Raw genomic sequence first — 15652 nt, 5'->3', positions numbered from 1 at the left:
AGGGAGAATAGTGTACCATAGACATTTCAAATGGTGTATACATTGTATGTATGCAAGCCGCGGCTTTGCGGCACCCAGATTTCTATGTATTTATGTTGATCTAGTGTTCTCTAGCTTCTACCATGGACAGTCGTAGTGTCAGGTGCGTCTGACAGCTAAGCAAAGTGCGAAAATTGTTGGGCAGAGAATGTATACATCGTCCATGCCTTATGGCTTGACGAGCAAGCTGTTGCAGTCCATGTCCTCTGGCTGCTGGAGACCCATGACTGCAAGAACCGTAGGCGCTACATCGCCCAGTACACCGTCAGTTTTCTTCAGACTCCAGCCCTCGGGCGCGTTGGCCATGACAAACGGCACCTTGTTGGTTGTGTGGGAAGTCTTGGGCGTGCCCTCTTCAGTAAGCATCTCCTCAGCGTTACTGTCAATCTGTCAGCTTCTTCCTTCTTTTCACTAAACATGATTCTCCAACTTACCCGTGGTCGGCAGTAACAAACAAGACGTATCCGCTCTCCTTGCACTGGTCATAGACCTTCTTAATAGCCTTGTCCGTCTCCGTGCACGCCTCGATGGCTGCCTTGTATACTCCAGTGTGGCCAACCATGTCTGGTGGGGCGAAGTTGTTCATGAGAAACTCAAACTTGCCGGTTCTGATACGCTCGCAGAGCTTGTCGGCAACCGCCATTGCGCTCATCTTGGGCTCCAGATCGTACGTAGCCACCTTGGGCGATGGTACCATCTCGCGCTCCTCGTTCTCGAATTGCTTTTCGACACCGCCGTTGAAGAAAAAGGTGACGTGGGCATACTTCTCCGTCTCTGCAACGTGGCATTGCTTCACGCCTTGCTTGCCCAGTGTCTCGGCAAGAACATCCGTCATACGCTGAGGCTCAAAGGCAACGTTGAATGTATATTTAGGGTTGTATGATGTCATGGTGGTGAGGTTGACGTTCTTGGGGTATGGGAAATCGGGCTTCGGCGAGCGGTCGACATCACCCAGCAGTTGGGTAATCTCACGCACACGATCCGAACGGTAGTTGAAGAAGAAGACCGTGTCGTCATCTAGACGGACAAATCAGCAAGAGGACATGCAGGTACTCCATCTAGTCACTCACCTTGTATTCTCCGCTCCTTTCCTCCTACAATAATGGGCTTCAAGAACTCGTCGTTTTCGCCCTTTTCGTAGCGCTCCTTGATAGTAGCCACTGGATCGCTGCTGTCTTCGCCCTCTCCGGTAACGAGACCCTTCATTCCCAGCTCGACACGGTCCCAGCGCTTGTCACGGTCCATGATGTAGTAACGACCGACCACTGTTGCGATCTCACCGAGACCAATCTCCTTGGTCGCCTTGAGTAGAGTCTCCATGTACCCCACAGCTGACTTGGGGTCGGTGTCTCGGCCATCTCCGAAAAAGTGGATGTATGCCTTGGGGACACCCTGTTGCTTTGCAACCTTGAGGAGAGCGATGAGGTGGTCCATGTGGGAGTGTACGCCTCCGTCTGAAACAAGACCGCAGAAGTGCAGCCTTCCGTTTCCGTCAATGGCGCGTTGGAACGACTTCTTGATGTTTCCGACATCCTTGAGCTTGTCGTTCTTAATGGTCTGGCCAATTCTGACAGAGTCCTGCCATACAACGCGTCCCGCGCCGATGTTCAAGTGGCCGACTTCGCTGTTGCCCATCAGACCCTCGGGAAGACCAACTGCGAGAGACGAAGCCTCCAACTCGGTGTACCCCTGTGCGGTCTTTGAGCCTTGTCGCGCAAATTCGTCCATGGTAGGGGTATCTGCTGCAAGAATGGCGTCGCCATCTTTGCGCGACTTCTCAGTCGCAACACCCCAGCCGTCAATGACGATGAGGACGGCCTTTTGGTCGACCTTAGCCATGATTGCGAACTAACCGGGAAACTTGGTATAAAGGAGTATGAGGAACCCGAAAACAAAGCTGGATAAGGGAGATTGAATGGCGCGAAGAAAAAGATGTTGAATTTAGTTATCGGCGGAGGGGCAGGGTTGGTGGGGCTAAATCGGCCTTGGAGTTTGGAAAAAGCATGGGCGACCAACGTCACCCCATCTCCCTCTCGCAGCAACCAATGCAATAGTCCCCCACAACCCGCGGCCGAAACTTCGTCTCGGCCTCCCTCCAGTACGCGACACAATTCGCGCAGATCCGGTGAATACTGTGATCGCCAGAAAACACGTGTTGTCAAAGAAAGCGACTGCGATAGAGTTGCAGTGAGGAAACTCTATCCAATCAGCGCCCTCGGGTGAAGCCATCACCTCTGTCCGGTCAACACCACGCTAGTAGACACGTCCATCCGGATAATACTCTTGGAAATTCGTAGAAATGTCGGCAGCAGCAACACCCTACGCCCCTGCATCGGCGCGAGCCTCAGTCCCGCCCACAGGCGCAGCCACGCCAGCCCATCCACCCCCGGCTTCCGCAACCGCACCGGCACCCCCTGCGCCCTCTGCCTTTGACGTCCTGCCCGACCTCCATAAGCTGCTTAAGCGCATCCTCGAGACATCAGCTCAGCCGCCACCCGCTACTCCTACGCCAGCGCAGCTCTCGCCAGATGGGCCCCTGGAAATCCAGCATGTTGCCACAGCTGCAAATGATGTCCGGCTGAAGATACAAAAAGCGAGACGCGCCGTCTTGTCGTTGCCAGATATCGATCGCTCGTTGCAGGATCAGGAAGAAGAAATTGAAGATCTTGAGGAGCGGATTGCTCAGCTCAAGGCTTCGCTGAGGGAGCTTGGTCAATCAGCTGCTTCAGAGGATCGAGACGGAGACCAGAGTATGACTGGGTGAGATGCCGCCGGGACCACGATTGATCCGTTCTAGGACCGATGTCTGTCGATTATATGGACGCGCTTGATCTAGCACTTACCCAGAACTCGTAGTATGTAGACCCAAGCATAGTCGATGTGCCTGGTAGAGCCAGTACTAACGTGTTGGCTAGATATAGAATATCCCTTGTGAACAACGAGTGGTTCTCAAGAGGGCCTTGCGTTAGCTGAAATCAGCGAGAAACAACCTCCAAGCTCTTGCATAATGCATCTACGCGTTAAGCGTACCAGCAGTTGATATTCCTGTCATGGCCTTAGGTGAAAGATGACAAGTTTAATTTAGACGCCCCCCGTGTACCAGGCGACTTGTTCTCCATGAACTCAGTCCATCTGCTTGGCGGAGGCTATTCCAGTCAAACGAATGATTTAGAAGAAGTTAAGCATAGAATAGCTGCAGAAGAGAAAAGAGCATGAACGGTAGAATTGATAGTCAATATTTCGTAGACATCAACAGACGCAACGCACATATCACAATTGTGCTCACTAGCATACACCTCAAGATTGAATCAAAGTTTTATTATTTCATATGGGTATGTCACCACTACTCATCCAGCATGATTTTACTCCAAACACCCCAAGAACACCCATTAGATTCATATCCCTACGAACGCGTAGGCAGATATGCACCACCCGCAAGCACCAAGTTCATCCTAGTAAACTGGACCTTGTACACAGGGCTATCCTTCGTAGGAAACACGCTGATCTGATCCGCCGACACGCCCGTCTCCTTAGCCGCCTTCTTTCCCGTAACCGTCGTGCCGCTGGCGCCTTTCGTTGTCATCGCGCCGTCTGTCTTCGCAGTGACACCGTCGGCAGCCTTATCGTTAGTTTCCTGTAGTACATCCCAGACACGAACTGTCTTGTCGGCACCGGCAGAAACAAGGACGCTCGACTCCACACTCCAGGAGAGAGACCAGATACCGCCTTTGCCATGGCCACGCATGCGCTTGCGTCTACGGCCTGTTTCGAGGGTCCAGAGGATGATGTTGCCGGCGTCATCTGCGGAGGCGAGCGTCTTTCCGTCGGGGGAGCAAGATATAGCTGTGACGTTGCCGGTGTGTCCGGTAAAGAGGCGCAGACAATTACCGCCGGCGATATGCCACATGCGGACTGTGCGGTCGCACGAGCCTGTGAAGACATAGAGGTTATTAGGGTGGAAAGCGACGCAGTCGACGTCGTTGTCGTGGCCAACATAGATGCGAAGAGGCTCAATGTGGTCGGTCGACCACAGACGCGCGGTGCGGTCGTTTGAGCCTGTGAGGAAGTAGTGGCCATAGGGTCCCCATTGGAGATCCCAGATGGGGTTATCGTGGCCGCGGTACGCAACAAGGCAGGTGTACGTATCTAAAGACCACAGACGGACTGTCTTGTCTTCTGAGCACGAGAGGAGACATTCAGAGTTTGTAGGAGGACCAGAAGGATACGGGTTGGCGGTAGAGGGGGAAAAGGCAACCGCGTAGACAGGGCCTGAATGGCCAATCAATCGCCTAGAAGATGATGGCTGCATGTCTGGGTTGTCATTTGGTGAAGTGAGAGGGCTACCGTCCATAGACCAAACGCGGATGTACGACTCGCTCATGCCGGCAGCGACGAGTTTGTTGTCCCCAGAAAAATCTATGCAGTTGATGCTACCATGCTGTTAGTAGTGCATCTCGTGGCCTCAAAACTAAACAACCTACCTGTCATATGTGTTATGGAAAGTATACATGGTAACACTAACAGCAGGTCCGACTCCGCCGGTTCTTCCCTCCATCTTATATCGGTCTCGGTGCTCAATAATTTTTTGGACCTCCATAGAGACATCACGGGCGAGTGACGGGGGTAAAGGAACGAACTCGCGCGAGGGTCCATCCTCTGTCGGCTCCCGCTTGATACGTTGCTCAAACTCATCCAACAAACTTGGTTGGCCCGGCCTTGGCGCAGCTTTGGCATCTTCCTCTTGCAGAGCAGCACGGACATCGTCCTGTAGTTCCGCCTCCTGGGGGTAAGCGCCTAATTGCAGTCTTATTCGTGCAGCATCTGCCTCGGGGTCATGGCGCGCTGTGAGAGGGTGACCGGGGGCGTGTCCTGGAATGCCCTCGTCCTCTGCAGGGAGCTCATCATCGCCGTGTCCGCTAGCAAGAATCGCCGCTATGCTCTTCTCTGCGGTCGCTGTCCTGTCAACTGTGACAATATTAAGGTGTTCGCGGATGACATCTATTATTGTTGACCCGCCGTCAAAGTGCTTAGATTCAAGGAATTGAATGAGGTTGAAGAACGGCATTGTCGTCAACGTAATTCGGTACTTGTTGTCGAGGTAAAGTTTTGCTATTCTGCTCTCCTGCAAATGAGACTGTAACCGCACTTGGCGGAGCGTCTTGACATCTTCGTCGTGGTCGCGCTCGAACAAGCCCTGGTAGGCGGCAAAGAATGTCTCTGCGTCTTTGGTATAAAAGTCGCGTACCAAGTCTAAGAAGGAATAGACAAAGACGGGCCATAACAGCTTCCGCAGCTCTGGTCTATACAGATCCAGGTTATCCTCTGTATATTTGCGCAGCAGCTCAAATGCCTTTGTGTACTTTGCGCCGCCGGCTTCGGTACTCTGAGCGGTGAGAGGCTGTCCGTTGGTTTGTGGTTCGGACTCCTTGCGGAGCATCGCTTCGGTGCGGACATAGCCCTTCTTTGAGAGATACTCCAATACCTTTAGTAGACGTCAGCAATGATGAACTAAATGTGCAAAGAAGACACTCGCTTTGTCGCGGGAGTTAGCAGGAATTTGCGGCTTTGGCTATACGCAAGGCCAATTCTAGTTGATGACTCTGATGCGCCGCCCATGATGCGCGACGAAATTTGCAAAGAGAATACCTGTTGATTTGGGCAAACTGAATTGTAATAAGTTTACCTTACTCCAAGGTCGCGCGGTAAGTCCAAGACTAAGCCTCTGAGGTAAAGGCATAGCGTAGATGAGTGTATAATGTCAATGAGCAAAGGCGACGGCGTAACCCCGCAACAAACGCAACGCATTCATCCATCATGGCTGCACACCCATGCGATAGTGTACCGAAGATAGGAGCAGGGAGCAAGGGGATGTGTCACCTACGATTTGATTGAGATTCTGCTGTGACTGCGGTCCCGACGAGCCTGGCGGTGGAGGGCCACCCTGCGGCGGCATGGCTGCATGTGGTGGCAGACCTGCACTTGGAGGCCCATTTCCTACACTCATAGCCCTTACAGGCCCGGGCCCTTGGGGGGGCCCTGACATGGTTGCGTGATTCCTTCTCTTCTATGCTGGCACACAGCTCTTCCTTCGCTCCGTTGTGCTCCAGTGGCAGTCGCAATGGTCGTCAATAGTCGTATGCGGGGCTTGATTGTCGCTTCTTAGTCGCTGGGCAGTTTTGAGTGTATCGACGCGTAAAGATTGATTCTCGGCGGGAAGATCGCGTCTGGAGCATACCAGCACGTCACCTGGGCGGGCCGTGTTGCGGAGCGCAGGACGGAGGTGAGGTTCGCTTCCTAGGCTGCCAAGATGTGGCGGTGCGATTGTGGGGCTTGAGCTTCCCCGGCTCCAACCACTCTTTGATATTACAACCACAAACAGCCCTATCTGGCGTCAAGCTTGCAGATAGCCCGCCATGTCTACTCAAGCCGATCAACAGAGTGCAATGGATACGACCCAGCAAGCCGATAATGCCACCTCTGCTGAAAAGTCATCTGAAGAACCAAAGACTTATCGCCAAATCGCCGCTGAACATATTGATACCCTCAATGAAATCAACCATCAAATCCCCAAACTGCTCAAATACTTCGCAACTGCCCTATCCCAGCTGACCAACGACCCAATTCCTTTTCAGCATGACGCTATGCAATGCGAACCTGGGACCCTAGAAGCGCGCAAAGAAGCCTTCCGCATCAATGCCCTCTTCTGTGGCACATCATGTGAGATTATCAGGCAAGAGTTGGTGAAGCAAATCAATGCTCTCGAGAGGTACAAGGTCATACCGAAAAGTCACCCCAAGTTTGCCGTCACTCAAAACCAAGCGCGCAAAGGGAAGGAGGAGGAAAGCGAGGTTGTAGATCCGGAGAAGGACGTCAAGAACGGTGGATATGGCGACTTTGATGTGGGCGTGCTGAACGCAAGGGCAAGCTCTGGCCAGGTTGGTGCTGAGGATGTACTGGACCGGGCCAGGGAAATATTACAAGAGTTGCAAAAGCGGACTGAAGGAGCGACCAATGCCGACGACATGGTTACTGACGAGTGAGAATATCAAAAACATGTCTGAGAGACATCTTCTCAGAGAAACTCATAATTGGTACATGTCTCGCGATTAGGAGCCGCCTAGGCTTAATGCCACGAACGTCGAAACCCAAACGTTCGTAATTATTGCAACCCGCGAAGGAACGCGGCAAAACTAAACAAACGTATGGCATCCGAACGCGGATAATGCGTGGAAGAAAAGCGGCCCATTCACGTCAACAAATCCGGTCTAGACTCAGAGGGGCTGACTGCCCAGCTCCATATCCAATGTCATACCGCACCTTGAATACGCAATCTGTCTCTCTCAGGTAGCACATAGCAGACCTGAATCCCCTTACATTGAATGGGGCGTTCTAGTCACATAATGTACAATACTGGTAACTTCCGATCTGACAGCACCTTTCTCGCATTTCCAAATGCTTCTCAGGATATCAAAGCTTGTTTCATGACCGCGATGTCGTCCGGCGTAGTACGACAACACCCTCCGATCAACCCCGCGCCAGCATCCCTCCACTCTTCTGTTTTCTTTGCCAGTGTCGAACCTTCTGTACGCTTCCCCTCCCATTCTCTCGCTTTTGCGTTCCACTGTTCGCCAGAATTTGGATATACCACCATTGTTCCCTCCTTCACAAGCGGTTTCAATTCCTGGAGAGCAACGAGTGCAACATCGTCAGGGACGCAGTTGAATCCCAAAGAAACAACTTGCTCCACACTTTTGAAAAGCGCAGCCATCTCCGACAAAGGTGTTCCGTCGCTGATATGGTTACCATCTCGAAGTGTGAAACTGAACCAGGCTTCTGAAGAAGGAAACTCAGAGGTAAGGAGGTCGATGAGCGCTTCGGTCTCAGCCTTTGATGGGATTGTCTCGCATGCCAGGATATCTACACCGGCTTCGACAAGCGCTTGGATGCGTCCACGGTGGAAGTCCTTCATCTTTTCCTTTGGCACGACGTAGTCCCCTCGATACTCGGAACCGTCTGCCAGGAACGCGCCATATGGTCCTACGCTTCCCGCGACAAATAATTTGTCTCCAACATCTGCACTAGATTCTGTGATGTATTGGCTTCTGGCTTCCCGAGCAAGTTCCACGCTCTTTTTGACCACATTCTTGGCATCCTGCTCGCTCAATCCCAGATGTTTGACTAGACCGTCAAGGGAGGCTTGATACGATGCAGTAATTGCCACGTTTGCGCCTGCACGGTAGTAGTCTAGATGGGTCTTCTTAATGAGTGAGGGGTTGGCAATTAGAATTTCAGCGGACCACAGCGCCCCAGAAATGTTTGCCCCCAATGTTTCGAGATAGGTTGCGAGCGCACCATCCAATATGATTGGCATGCCTTCGGCGATCAAGTTCGAGACCTTGAATCGGGATTGACCTTGATTTGTCATTTTGGCCAGTAAAAAAATCTAGGCCTTTTTGGAGAAGGAGAACTGTGTTGTAAGACGGATGTTGGGGGAACTCTGAGTTTATTCAATCTAGTGCGATCGGCGGCGGTCAGAATGATTATTGGTTACTTAGGTCTTCCCCACTGCCGGTAAGAAGCTTTGCTTTCAAAAATCGGAAATAGATGATGTCTATCTTGCTGAGTCACATTTTTTGCGCCATCGCCTAAGTGGCTGTATTCTAATACTAGGAAAATGTATCAGGTCTAGCGGTGAATGTGAGGGGTAAGACCGACCATCATGTGTGGGGCTGTCGGTTGACGCGTTGGGGAACATCGCGACATATGCTTTGCGAACGCGACACATAATTGTTTCAAATATCAGCGCGCCCATTCTCTTCTTCCGTGTGCCGCTGGCACTGGAAGCTCCAAGACCTTGACCTACGCCTGGCTCAGCAGTAATTTTTAATCGCCCCTAATAGCTCTTTGGCTTACTTTGAAGCAGTTGGGTAGCAACGGTCAACCACAAAGATGACGCGTTCCTTTACATCTTCCGGCCTGGTCTATCAAGAGACAATGGCATCCGTCCGTTCAATGGTGCCCAAATGGACAACCGATTCCCGGGGTAAGCGAGTCAATCCTACCAAGTTTCAACATCCACGTTGTGATAGTCTTCATTCCATGGCACTCCGAGCATGCATCTGGAATATCCACAACATGGAGCCCGGCGCTCTACAATGGCTTGGATGGTGGTACGCAAGTCGCCTTTACATCCACCTCAAATCAACGTGCGTCATGGATCTCATGAACAGCCTCAATCGTACAATGGTTGACCTACAGACAGAGATACGCTTACGTTCCATGCGTGGAACGTATTTAGAAAAGCCTACCCGGAAGAAGTCGATCACCATGTGACATTCCGGGTCCAAGACCGGGATCTCGCATCAATGCAGTACCTTTCTGTGGTTGATCGTCTATCTAAACTCGATGTTAGCATGCTTACCTTCCTTTGCGTGCGCACTCTCAACCTTTCGATTGATCATCTTATTGCACTTACCAAGATCCAAAATCTGGCGGTACTAGTGCTCGAAAATGGGACGAACTCTTGGCACAACACCATGCAAAAGCCAACCGTCGATATGATACGGGATTGGGGCCGTAGCGTTGGTGAAAGTGGCTCATTTACAAAGCTAACGGCACTTGTGTTGAGCGGATATGACATATCGCATATCAACTCTGTTCTCAAGAGCATCTCTTCGTTTCCCGCCTTGAACCTCTTTGGAGTCGATGGTTTGTTCATCCAATCCGGAGTTGACTGTTGGGGAGATTGGACCAACCATCTTCCGAAATGGTAATCAAGTGCACCGAATATTGATGGTATTGTTATTGACGTGAATTGAAACAGCACAAAATCTAGCAAACTATCACCGGAAACTATCTGGGAAACCAACACAACTACCACAGCATTCAAGATGCGCCAGCTTTACCAATTCTCACTGGAAATTGCCCGATCGGAAGCAGCCAAAATGACTGCCGGCCGATCCATTTCTATGTTGTACCTCCAGACCCGAGAGTCTGTTCCCAGATGTCACACTGAATGGTTCCATCGAGAGTTGCAAGAAGAATCTGATACAAAGACCAAGCGTGCACAAGATGAAGAGCATCGAGATCGAAGAGAGACCTATGGCAAAAAGCGGAAGATTCGAGATAGGAATAAGGTTGGCATGGAGTCTCTTCTCGGAAGTTTCATGTAGTCAGAAGGCTTTATGGAAAGTTCCATACAGGTCAGACAACATGATTCTAAGCTCACTATGTATCTGCTTATACTAGACACAGCTTTGCACATGACGCGACCAAGCATCGCGCTACTGTAAAGTATTGATCACTGACGAACTAAGCACCAACGAAGCGGATAGACCTACACATTGTGCGAAACAGATATTTAATCTTACACATTGAAATACACAAGACGCATGGCACTGCTCATTATCTTCAAGGGCATTGAGACGGGGTCTTGACATACGAATTTCCTCAATTTTCGAACTCCGCCAGGGATTGTCCAAGTACCTGCTTCGGAGGAACCAATAGAAGATGTGTTGAGCTTCTCAGTGAGAAGCAGAGGGCCGCACGGAATTGGATATCATTCGTTCAGGTTATAGTCCACTCAAAAGAATGGCCACACCTATCGTTCATCTCTACCCCAAGCAAAGGACCCGCATTCTAGTAATCGAGTAGGCTGAGGGTCAGCCAGCAAATCAAGAACCTTCCATTTCAACTCTAATTCACACGGGAAAAATTTGTCTATACGGTTCACATCGTCTAGAGATTCAAATGGACAGCTATTTCATTCGCAATCAAATATATGTCATGTGACATGTAGTACTTTCTCTCATCGTTCTGGTGACTTCATCATGCTACCAAAGATGTGCATACAAAAGTGCTTGCCATCGAAGCTCCAGATCCAAGTACGTACTCGAACCTGCCTAGTCTTTGAACGTAGGGCAATAGTTTGTTGTTGACGGCAGCGCACTTTCCTTACACCCAACTCAACACAATGCGCTTGCTTCAGTTGCCTGTATCTTGGTGTTATTCCCTCGCCCATAAATTTTGACCTCAGCGCTCTCTTTCTCTTCTTTCTGCACCGACTTCCTACACTCGTTACCGCCCGTCCGCCCGCCCCCAGCAATCGGCTCAGGTCTTTTGGTCTTTTGCTATCTTTGCCCATCAACTACACCTTCTGAACCCCTCTCGCTCCTCCGGCTACTCTCTCCGTCATCATGAAGTTGGCCCAGCTCGTCACCCTCTTCGGAGGTGCTGCACTTGCATTCCAGTCTCTTGTAGCTCCTCGTAAGTATTATTCAGTAACACACTGCCTTGCAAGTAGCCACCTTGTCGGACTTTCACTTCCTCCTTGAGATCATCACACTTCTAATTCATAATGCAACATATCTGACATACCACTAGATGGCCAGCGTGCCCTGAACGACACACACTCTACTGTTGTCATGGTCACGTCCACGCACCTGGTCTACGAGATCTGCACCGATGTTGCGAGATGTCCTCCTTATACCACCGAGGTCCAGACTTCAGCCATCCACGTCACCGACACGACCACGGTCTGCCTTCTTTCTTCGACGCCTTCTGGGTACGGACCTCCGATTTCTGCTACTACAACTCTGCCAACTACCAGCTCGATCTATCCCACTGAGCCAGGGATCTTGGTTAGCATGATACCAGGTTCTTACATCTCTGTGTATCCAAGTGTCAGTGTCTCTCCACAGACCAGCGTGTTGACTACAGAGGCCACTTCTTCAAGTGTTTACGTGTTACCGTCCGTTACACCTTCTCAGCCGTCCGTATCAGTCAGCCACGTTCCCGACCCAAAGCTAAGTGCATCAAGCTCATACACAGCCACAAGCATTCCGGTGGCAAGCATCTCCAGTCCGACTTCGTCGGTCTCAATCACGGACATTGTTGGTACCTCATACTCGGTATCTTCGCTAGGCTCGAGCTCCGCTAGCGATTCAAGTGCGTACGTCTCGCTTCCTGCCGTCTCGGTAGTCCCATTGTACGCAAACTTTAGCTCAGTTGCTACTTATAGTTCGTCAGTAGCCTCTCACTCATACCCTAGCCCCAACACTCCAAGTAGCTTAGGAAGTACCTCAACGTCTGATTTCGTCCCGGTCCCTACCCATGTCTTCGATACTACTTCAACGCTAGGCTATGTTCTGTCTTATACAGCCACGCCATCGAGCAGCAATACCAATACACTATCTGCTTCTTCTATAGTATCATACCTAGGGACTAGCTTTGTAGATTCATCTTCGGGAGTGTACGTTATCTCGTCAGGCGGCATTATTGCGCCAATTTCTCCCACAGTTCCTTCCCCGACTTGGCCATCCTCGAGCGGTTATATGATACCATCTGGCTCTCTCAGCCCTTGGTCGCCAACATACCCCAGCTCCACTGTACTAGAGAGCACGAATGTGATTACCAGCTATCATGTGTATCTGTCCACATCCTATATTACTGCATCGACTTCTTCTGGTGGTCTCGGCAACTACACCAAGACCAGCGCTCAGACAGCGCCTACATATGTTCCATCGGGCGTCTCCTTTGGTCCTTCTGGATCTGGGTAAGTTGTTCAGAGCCACTCTGCATCATGTTCACACTTGCTTACTCTGCAACTAGGTACCCATACCCCTACGCCAGCGCAAATGGATCGGTTGTTGGCCCTTCGCCCAGCTACATGGAGGTTCCGTTCAACACAGGACATCGCATTGGCGCAGGGAGATGGTGTGGCACAGTGATTGTCCTGGTTCTCTGCCTTGCCAGCCGGGCATAGGTCGGCCAAGTGACGTGTTCATATAGTCTCATAGATGATGAGGAAGGTATGTTTATGTGATAGGGAGTCGGCGAGATGGGATATTCTTGCATCAACTATGATCCGTATTCTAGAGCATCCCGGCTCTGTATACATAGTGAAGAGGTGCTCTTAGGGGTAACGGGACAGTGGCATAATCTTTTTCGGAAGTGTTCGTTAGCTTGACACAGGTTTTTGCAGATATTTTAGCAGTTAAGGTAGCCGTCATTAGAGTAGCACGTCATCTACGATACGATTACTAAGACTATTGAAGACTTTGTGTGATGGATCGTGATTGTGATCGTAGATCTCTACAAAGAGTGAAACTTGTTGTCTTGCTACGAGGACGAATGTCATGGCTGGATGTTGACAGCAGTTAAGATATCTTGCAAGGAGACACCCCTTTCCTCTGGTACTATGTTGATCCATACGTGATCGGGAATGCGTTTATCCTCTGGGATGATGCTAAAGTGAGGACTCGGCTCAGCCTTGAGCCACTTGAAATCATCAATCTGGTCCCACAAGTTCGGCGATTCCGATATATGATGCGTAACCTGTTCATTGGTCAGTTTCTGAATCATCCATCCCCAAACTCTCTACTTTCGTGATTCTTTTCACACGGCGAAAACTTACATAACACCTCGGCAACGGCGCAAACCTTAGTCCCTCGCAGTCCTCGAAAATCGGGCGACTCGCACTGTGCAGATAGATATCTACGTTTTTGCTATCGTGTATACGGAACTGGCGACACGATGTCACGATTACGCTGTTAGTTACGTGCGTAATGTGGATGGGACCTGCGACGTGGCCGCAGAGTATGAGGGTATTTTCGATGTTGCGGAGGTAGAGGGTTGCGAATGGTGTTTTGCTGGTGGTGAGATTGACGATGCAGCTGGTCAGGTGGGATACTGTGGGCGAGTTTGTGGTGGAGCGAGTTGAGGCGAGGGTTATGCGGGTTGAGGATTTGTGGGTGAGATCGGATGGGGTGTCGTCTTGTTGGAGTGGTTGTGGGATGGAAGTACTTGGTAGTTCTCTAGCAGGTGCTGGGGTGCTAGATGCTGCTGCAGCTTCTTTCCTTTTATTTTTGAAGCTGAACTTCTTGGGGGGGTCAAAGGCGTTCCTTATGGCTTGGAGTTTTTCGGAGAGAGATTTTATGGCCTATTTTGTATGCGTTCGTGTGTTAGTTTTTCTTACAGCGTTTGGTCATCTTGTTTTCTATTCGGGGTTTATTTTCTCTTTTCACAGATTGGCACTTTCATACCTCGCTATATGTCCGCTGGTCATATGCAGGCAAGTAACTCGACGCGTCCATGACATCGTGTGACAGGCGATCTATACCCGCTAGACACTGCTCTATGGCTTCGTTGCGCTCGTGGCTTGCAGCTTGTGTGTCCGGAAGGGAAGAAATTTGTGATTCAAGGGCTGCGCTGGGATGTTAGGGGCGTTGCAAAGAGTGCACGGCAGCGTCATTCTTACATGCGACATCGTCTTGAAATTTGCGGTAAAAGGCTTCTTTTAGGTTGGATTCGGACATTGTGGGAGGGTCAGTGTGGCGGTTGTATCTATGATGGTGTGTGGCTTTCAAAAGGAAGGAGACAAGGTGCAAGCCAGCGCCCGTCAATTAGGCAGCGAGGGTTAGTGAGAGATGGTGTTGGAGCGTCAAGGGATGAGATGGTGGGGTGGTACGCGGATCGCATTGGGAATGAACATGATGCAGAACGTATCAAAATTAGTACGAATTTGATATGCAAGATGCTATTTGAAAATGGAAGATATTGGATTCCAAGCGCTTGCTTGAATACTAGCCTACAGTACATGCATTGTAGGTGACAGGAGGGAACGCGTGGGATAGGAGCTACCCCGCGTTCCATCCAATAGCGTTTCGCGCATTATCCGACGTAGGATAAGGCGGGCATGGCTAGTGGAGCAACGCAGACATACATGCTAATACAAAATTTATAACTCGGATAGTTCGACAATGCCTCAATTGCTAACGTAGTATGTACACAAACCAGACGCAGCCCGAGTCTTGGCAATCGGGTATTTTGAACCTGTAAACTCAAAGAAAAAGATGGTGTTTCTAAGCCTACGCCGGGGCTGCCTTGACGTCAATGCCGTACTTTTCTAGCAATCGCTGCCGCCTCCGCTCCTCATAGCCGGGGCCATAGATTCCTGGTAGAGTTAGTCTTATGATGCGTAGATATTGGCTGGCGTGCATCATACCTCGTCCCTCGCCCAGCTGCTCCAGTGTCTCGGACAGTGGCCGCCTGCGCAGCTTCTTCAGCTCCTCCCTGCGCTCAACCTCGCCATCGTCATTGACCTGCTCTCTGATGTCCCCGACGCCTCGGAGACCGTTAGTGTATCGGAACGCGGTGAGAACGGTGGAGAATGCGGCTCCGGCACCGAGCATGAAGGGAAGACTTCGCCCTGGGACGAGTTAGCGTGGCAGTGGTCATATGGGCTGGCTGTGCGTACTGGCAACACCGAGGGCACATCCAGCGGCGAAACCAGCGGCGGCCTCGCTGTAGCAGTCGTCCTTGCGTCGCAAGTTGCTAGTCGCGTCGAGGGTGAATTGGTACGTAGCTCCGACACCGGCTGCAGGTCAATTAGCGGCGCTGAGCAGGCGAAATGGCAATTGAGCAGCTACGAACCGTACAGGGCAATGATGCCACCCGAGCGGGTGAGGATACCCATGGCGCCGACATTCTGCTTGCGAAGAGTGTTCTGGACTCCGGCCACAACGGCGCCGACAGCGGTTGTCTGGATCATGGTGCTCATGGTGTTTGCGAGGGCATCGCGGGGGTGGAAGGTGGCGTCGTGGGCGGCCATGGC

General features: G+C 51.0%; 9 protein-coding genes across 9 annotated transcripts; 4 read left to right on the top strand and 5 right to left on the bottom strand.

Moving 5' to 3' along the window:
* COCSADRAFT_33605 (uncharacterized protein) lies at positions 1-2003 on the bottom strand. The gene is made up of 3 exons (XM_007697393.1): positions 1110-2003; positions 474-1056; positions 1-418 (listed from the first exon to the last, which is right to left on the bottom strand). The coding sequence occupies exons 1-3, from the start codon at positions 1876-1878 to the stop codon at positions 208-210; spliced, it is 1563 nt and encodes a 520-aa protein (XP_007695583.1). The 5' UTR covers positions 1879-2003; the 3' UTR covers positions 1-207.
* A 236-nt stretch (positions 2004-2239) lies between these two features.
* COCSADRAFT_33604 (uncharacterized protein) lies at positions 2240-3189 on the top strand. The gene is made up of 2 exons (XM_007697392.1): positions 2240-2894; positions 2955-3189. Exon 1 carries the CDS (start codon positions 2339-2341, stop codon positions 2801-2803), a length of 465 nt encoding a protein of 154 aa, XP_007695582.1. The 5' UTR covers positions 2240-2338; the 3' UTR covers positions 2804-2894; positions 2955-3189.
* A 146-nt stretch (positions 3190-3335) lies between these two features.
* On the bottom strand, positions 3336-6290 carry COCSADRAFT_33602 (uncharacterized protein). The gene is made up of 3 exons (XM_007697391.1): positions 5921-6290; positions 4521-5521; positions 3336-4469 (listed from the first exon to the last, which is right to left on the bottom strand). Exons 1-3 carry the CDS (start codon positions 6080-6082, stop codon positions 3443-3445), a joined length of 2190 nt encoding a protein of 729 aa, XP_007695581.1. The 5' UTR covers positions 6083-6290; the 3' UTR covers positions 3336-3442.
* A 192-nt stretch (positions 6291-6482) lies between these two features.
* COCSADRAFT_80994 (uncharacterized protein) lies at positions 6483-7079 on the top strand (the record flags this gene model as incomplete). Its single annotated transcript, XM_007698067.1, has 1 exon — positions 6483-7079. The coding sequence occupies one exon, from the start codon at positions 6483-6485 to the stop codon at positions 7077-7079; it is 597 nt and encodes a 198-aa protein (XP_007696257.1).
* A 210-nt stretch (positions 7080-7289) lies between these two features.
* COCSADRAFT_276080 (uncharacterized protein) lies at positions 7290-8703 on the bottom strand. The gene has a single exon (XM_007698066.1). It carries the CDS (start codon positions 8462-8464, stop codon positions 7499-7501), a length of 966 nt encoding a protein of 321 aa, XP_007696256.1. The 5' UTR covers positions 8465-8703; the 3' UTR covers positions 7290-7498.
* Positions 8704-9174: 471 nt separating this feature from the next.
* On the top strand, positions 9175-10211 carry COCSADRAFT_78983 (uncharacterized protein; the record flags this gene model as incomplete). Its single annotated transcript, XM_007698065.1, has 3 exons — positions 9175-9245; positions 9302-9808; positions 9863-10211. 3 exons carry the CDS (start codon positions 9175-9177, stop codon positions 10209-10211), a joined length of 927 nt encoding a protein of 308 aa, XP_007696255.1.
* A 1023-nt stretch (positions 10212-11234) lies between these two features.
* COCSADRAFT_80381 (uncharacterized protein) lies at positions 11235-12956 on the top strand (the record flags this gene model as incomplete). Its single annotated transcript, XM_007698064.1, has 7 exons — positions 11235-11304; positions 11422-11678; positions 11744-11792; positions 12337-12592; positions 12649-12753; positions 12829-12848; positions 12916-12956. The coding sequence occupies 7 exons, from the start codon at positions 11235-11237 to the stop codon at positions 12954-12956; spliced, it is 798 nt and encodes a 265-aa protein (XP_007696254.1).
* Positions 12957-13006: 50 nt separating this feature from the next.
* Positions 13007-14570, bottom strand: COCSADRAFT_196609 (uncharacterized protein). Its single transcript, XM_007698063.1, has 4 exons — positions 14297-14570; positions 14082-14242; positions 13454-13978; positions 13007-13374 (listed from the first exon to the last, which is right to left on the bottom strand). The coding sequence occupies exons 1-4, from the start codon at positions 14352-14354 to the stop codon at positions 13174-13176; spliced, it is 945 nt and encodes a 314-aa protein (XP_007696253.1). The 5' UTR covers positions 14355-14570; the 3' UTR covers positions 13007-13173.
* Positions 14571-14740: 170 nt separating this feature from the next.
* On the bottom strand, positions 14741-15649 carry COCSADRAFT_187594 (uncharacterized protein; the record flags this gene model as incomplete). Its single annotated transcript, XM_007698062.1, has 4 exons — positions 14741-14992; positions 15044-15247; positions 15296-15415; positions 15472-15649. The coding sequence occupies 4 exons, from the start codon at positions 15647-15649 to the stop codon at positions 14907-14909; spliced, it is 588 nt and encodes a 195-aa protein (XP_007696252.1). The 3' UTR covers positions 14741-14906.
* Positions 15650-15652: the final 3 nt, after the last annotated feature.

The sequence above is a fragment of the Bipolaris sorokiniana genome, assembly GCF_000338995.1.
Source record: "Bipolaris sorokiniana ND90Pr unplaced genomic scaffold COCSAscaffold_2, whole genome shotgun sequence".
Lineage (NCBI taxonomy): Eukaryota > Fungi > Ascomycota > Dothideomycetes > Pleosporales > Pleosporaceae > Bipolaris > Bipolaris sorokiniana.
This window is presented reverse-complemented; position numbering and strand designations above follow the sequence as displayed.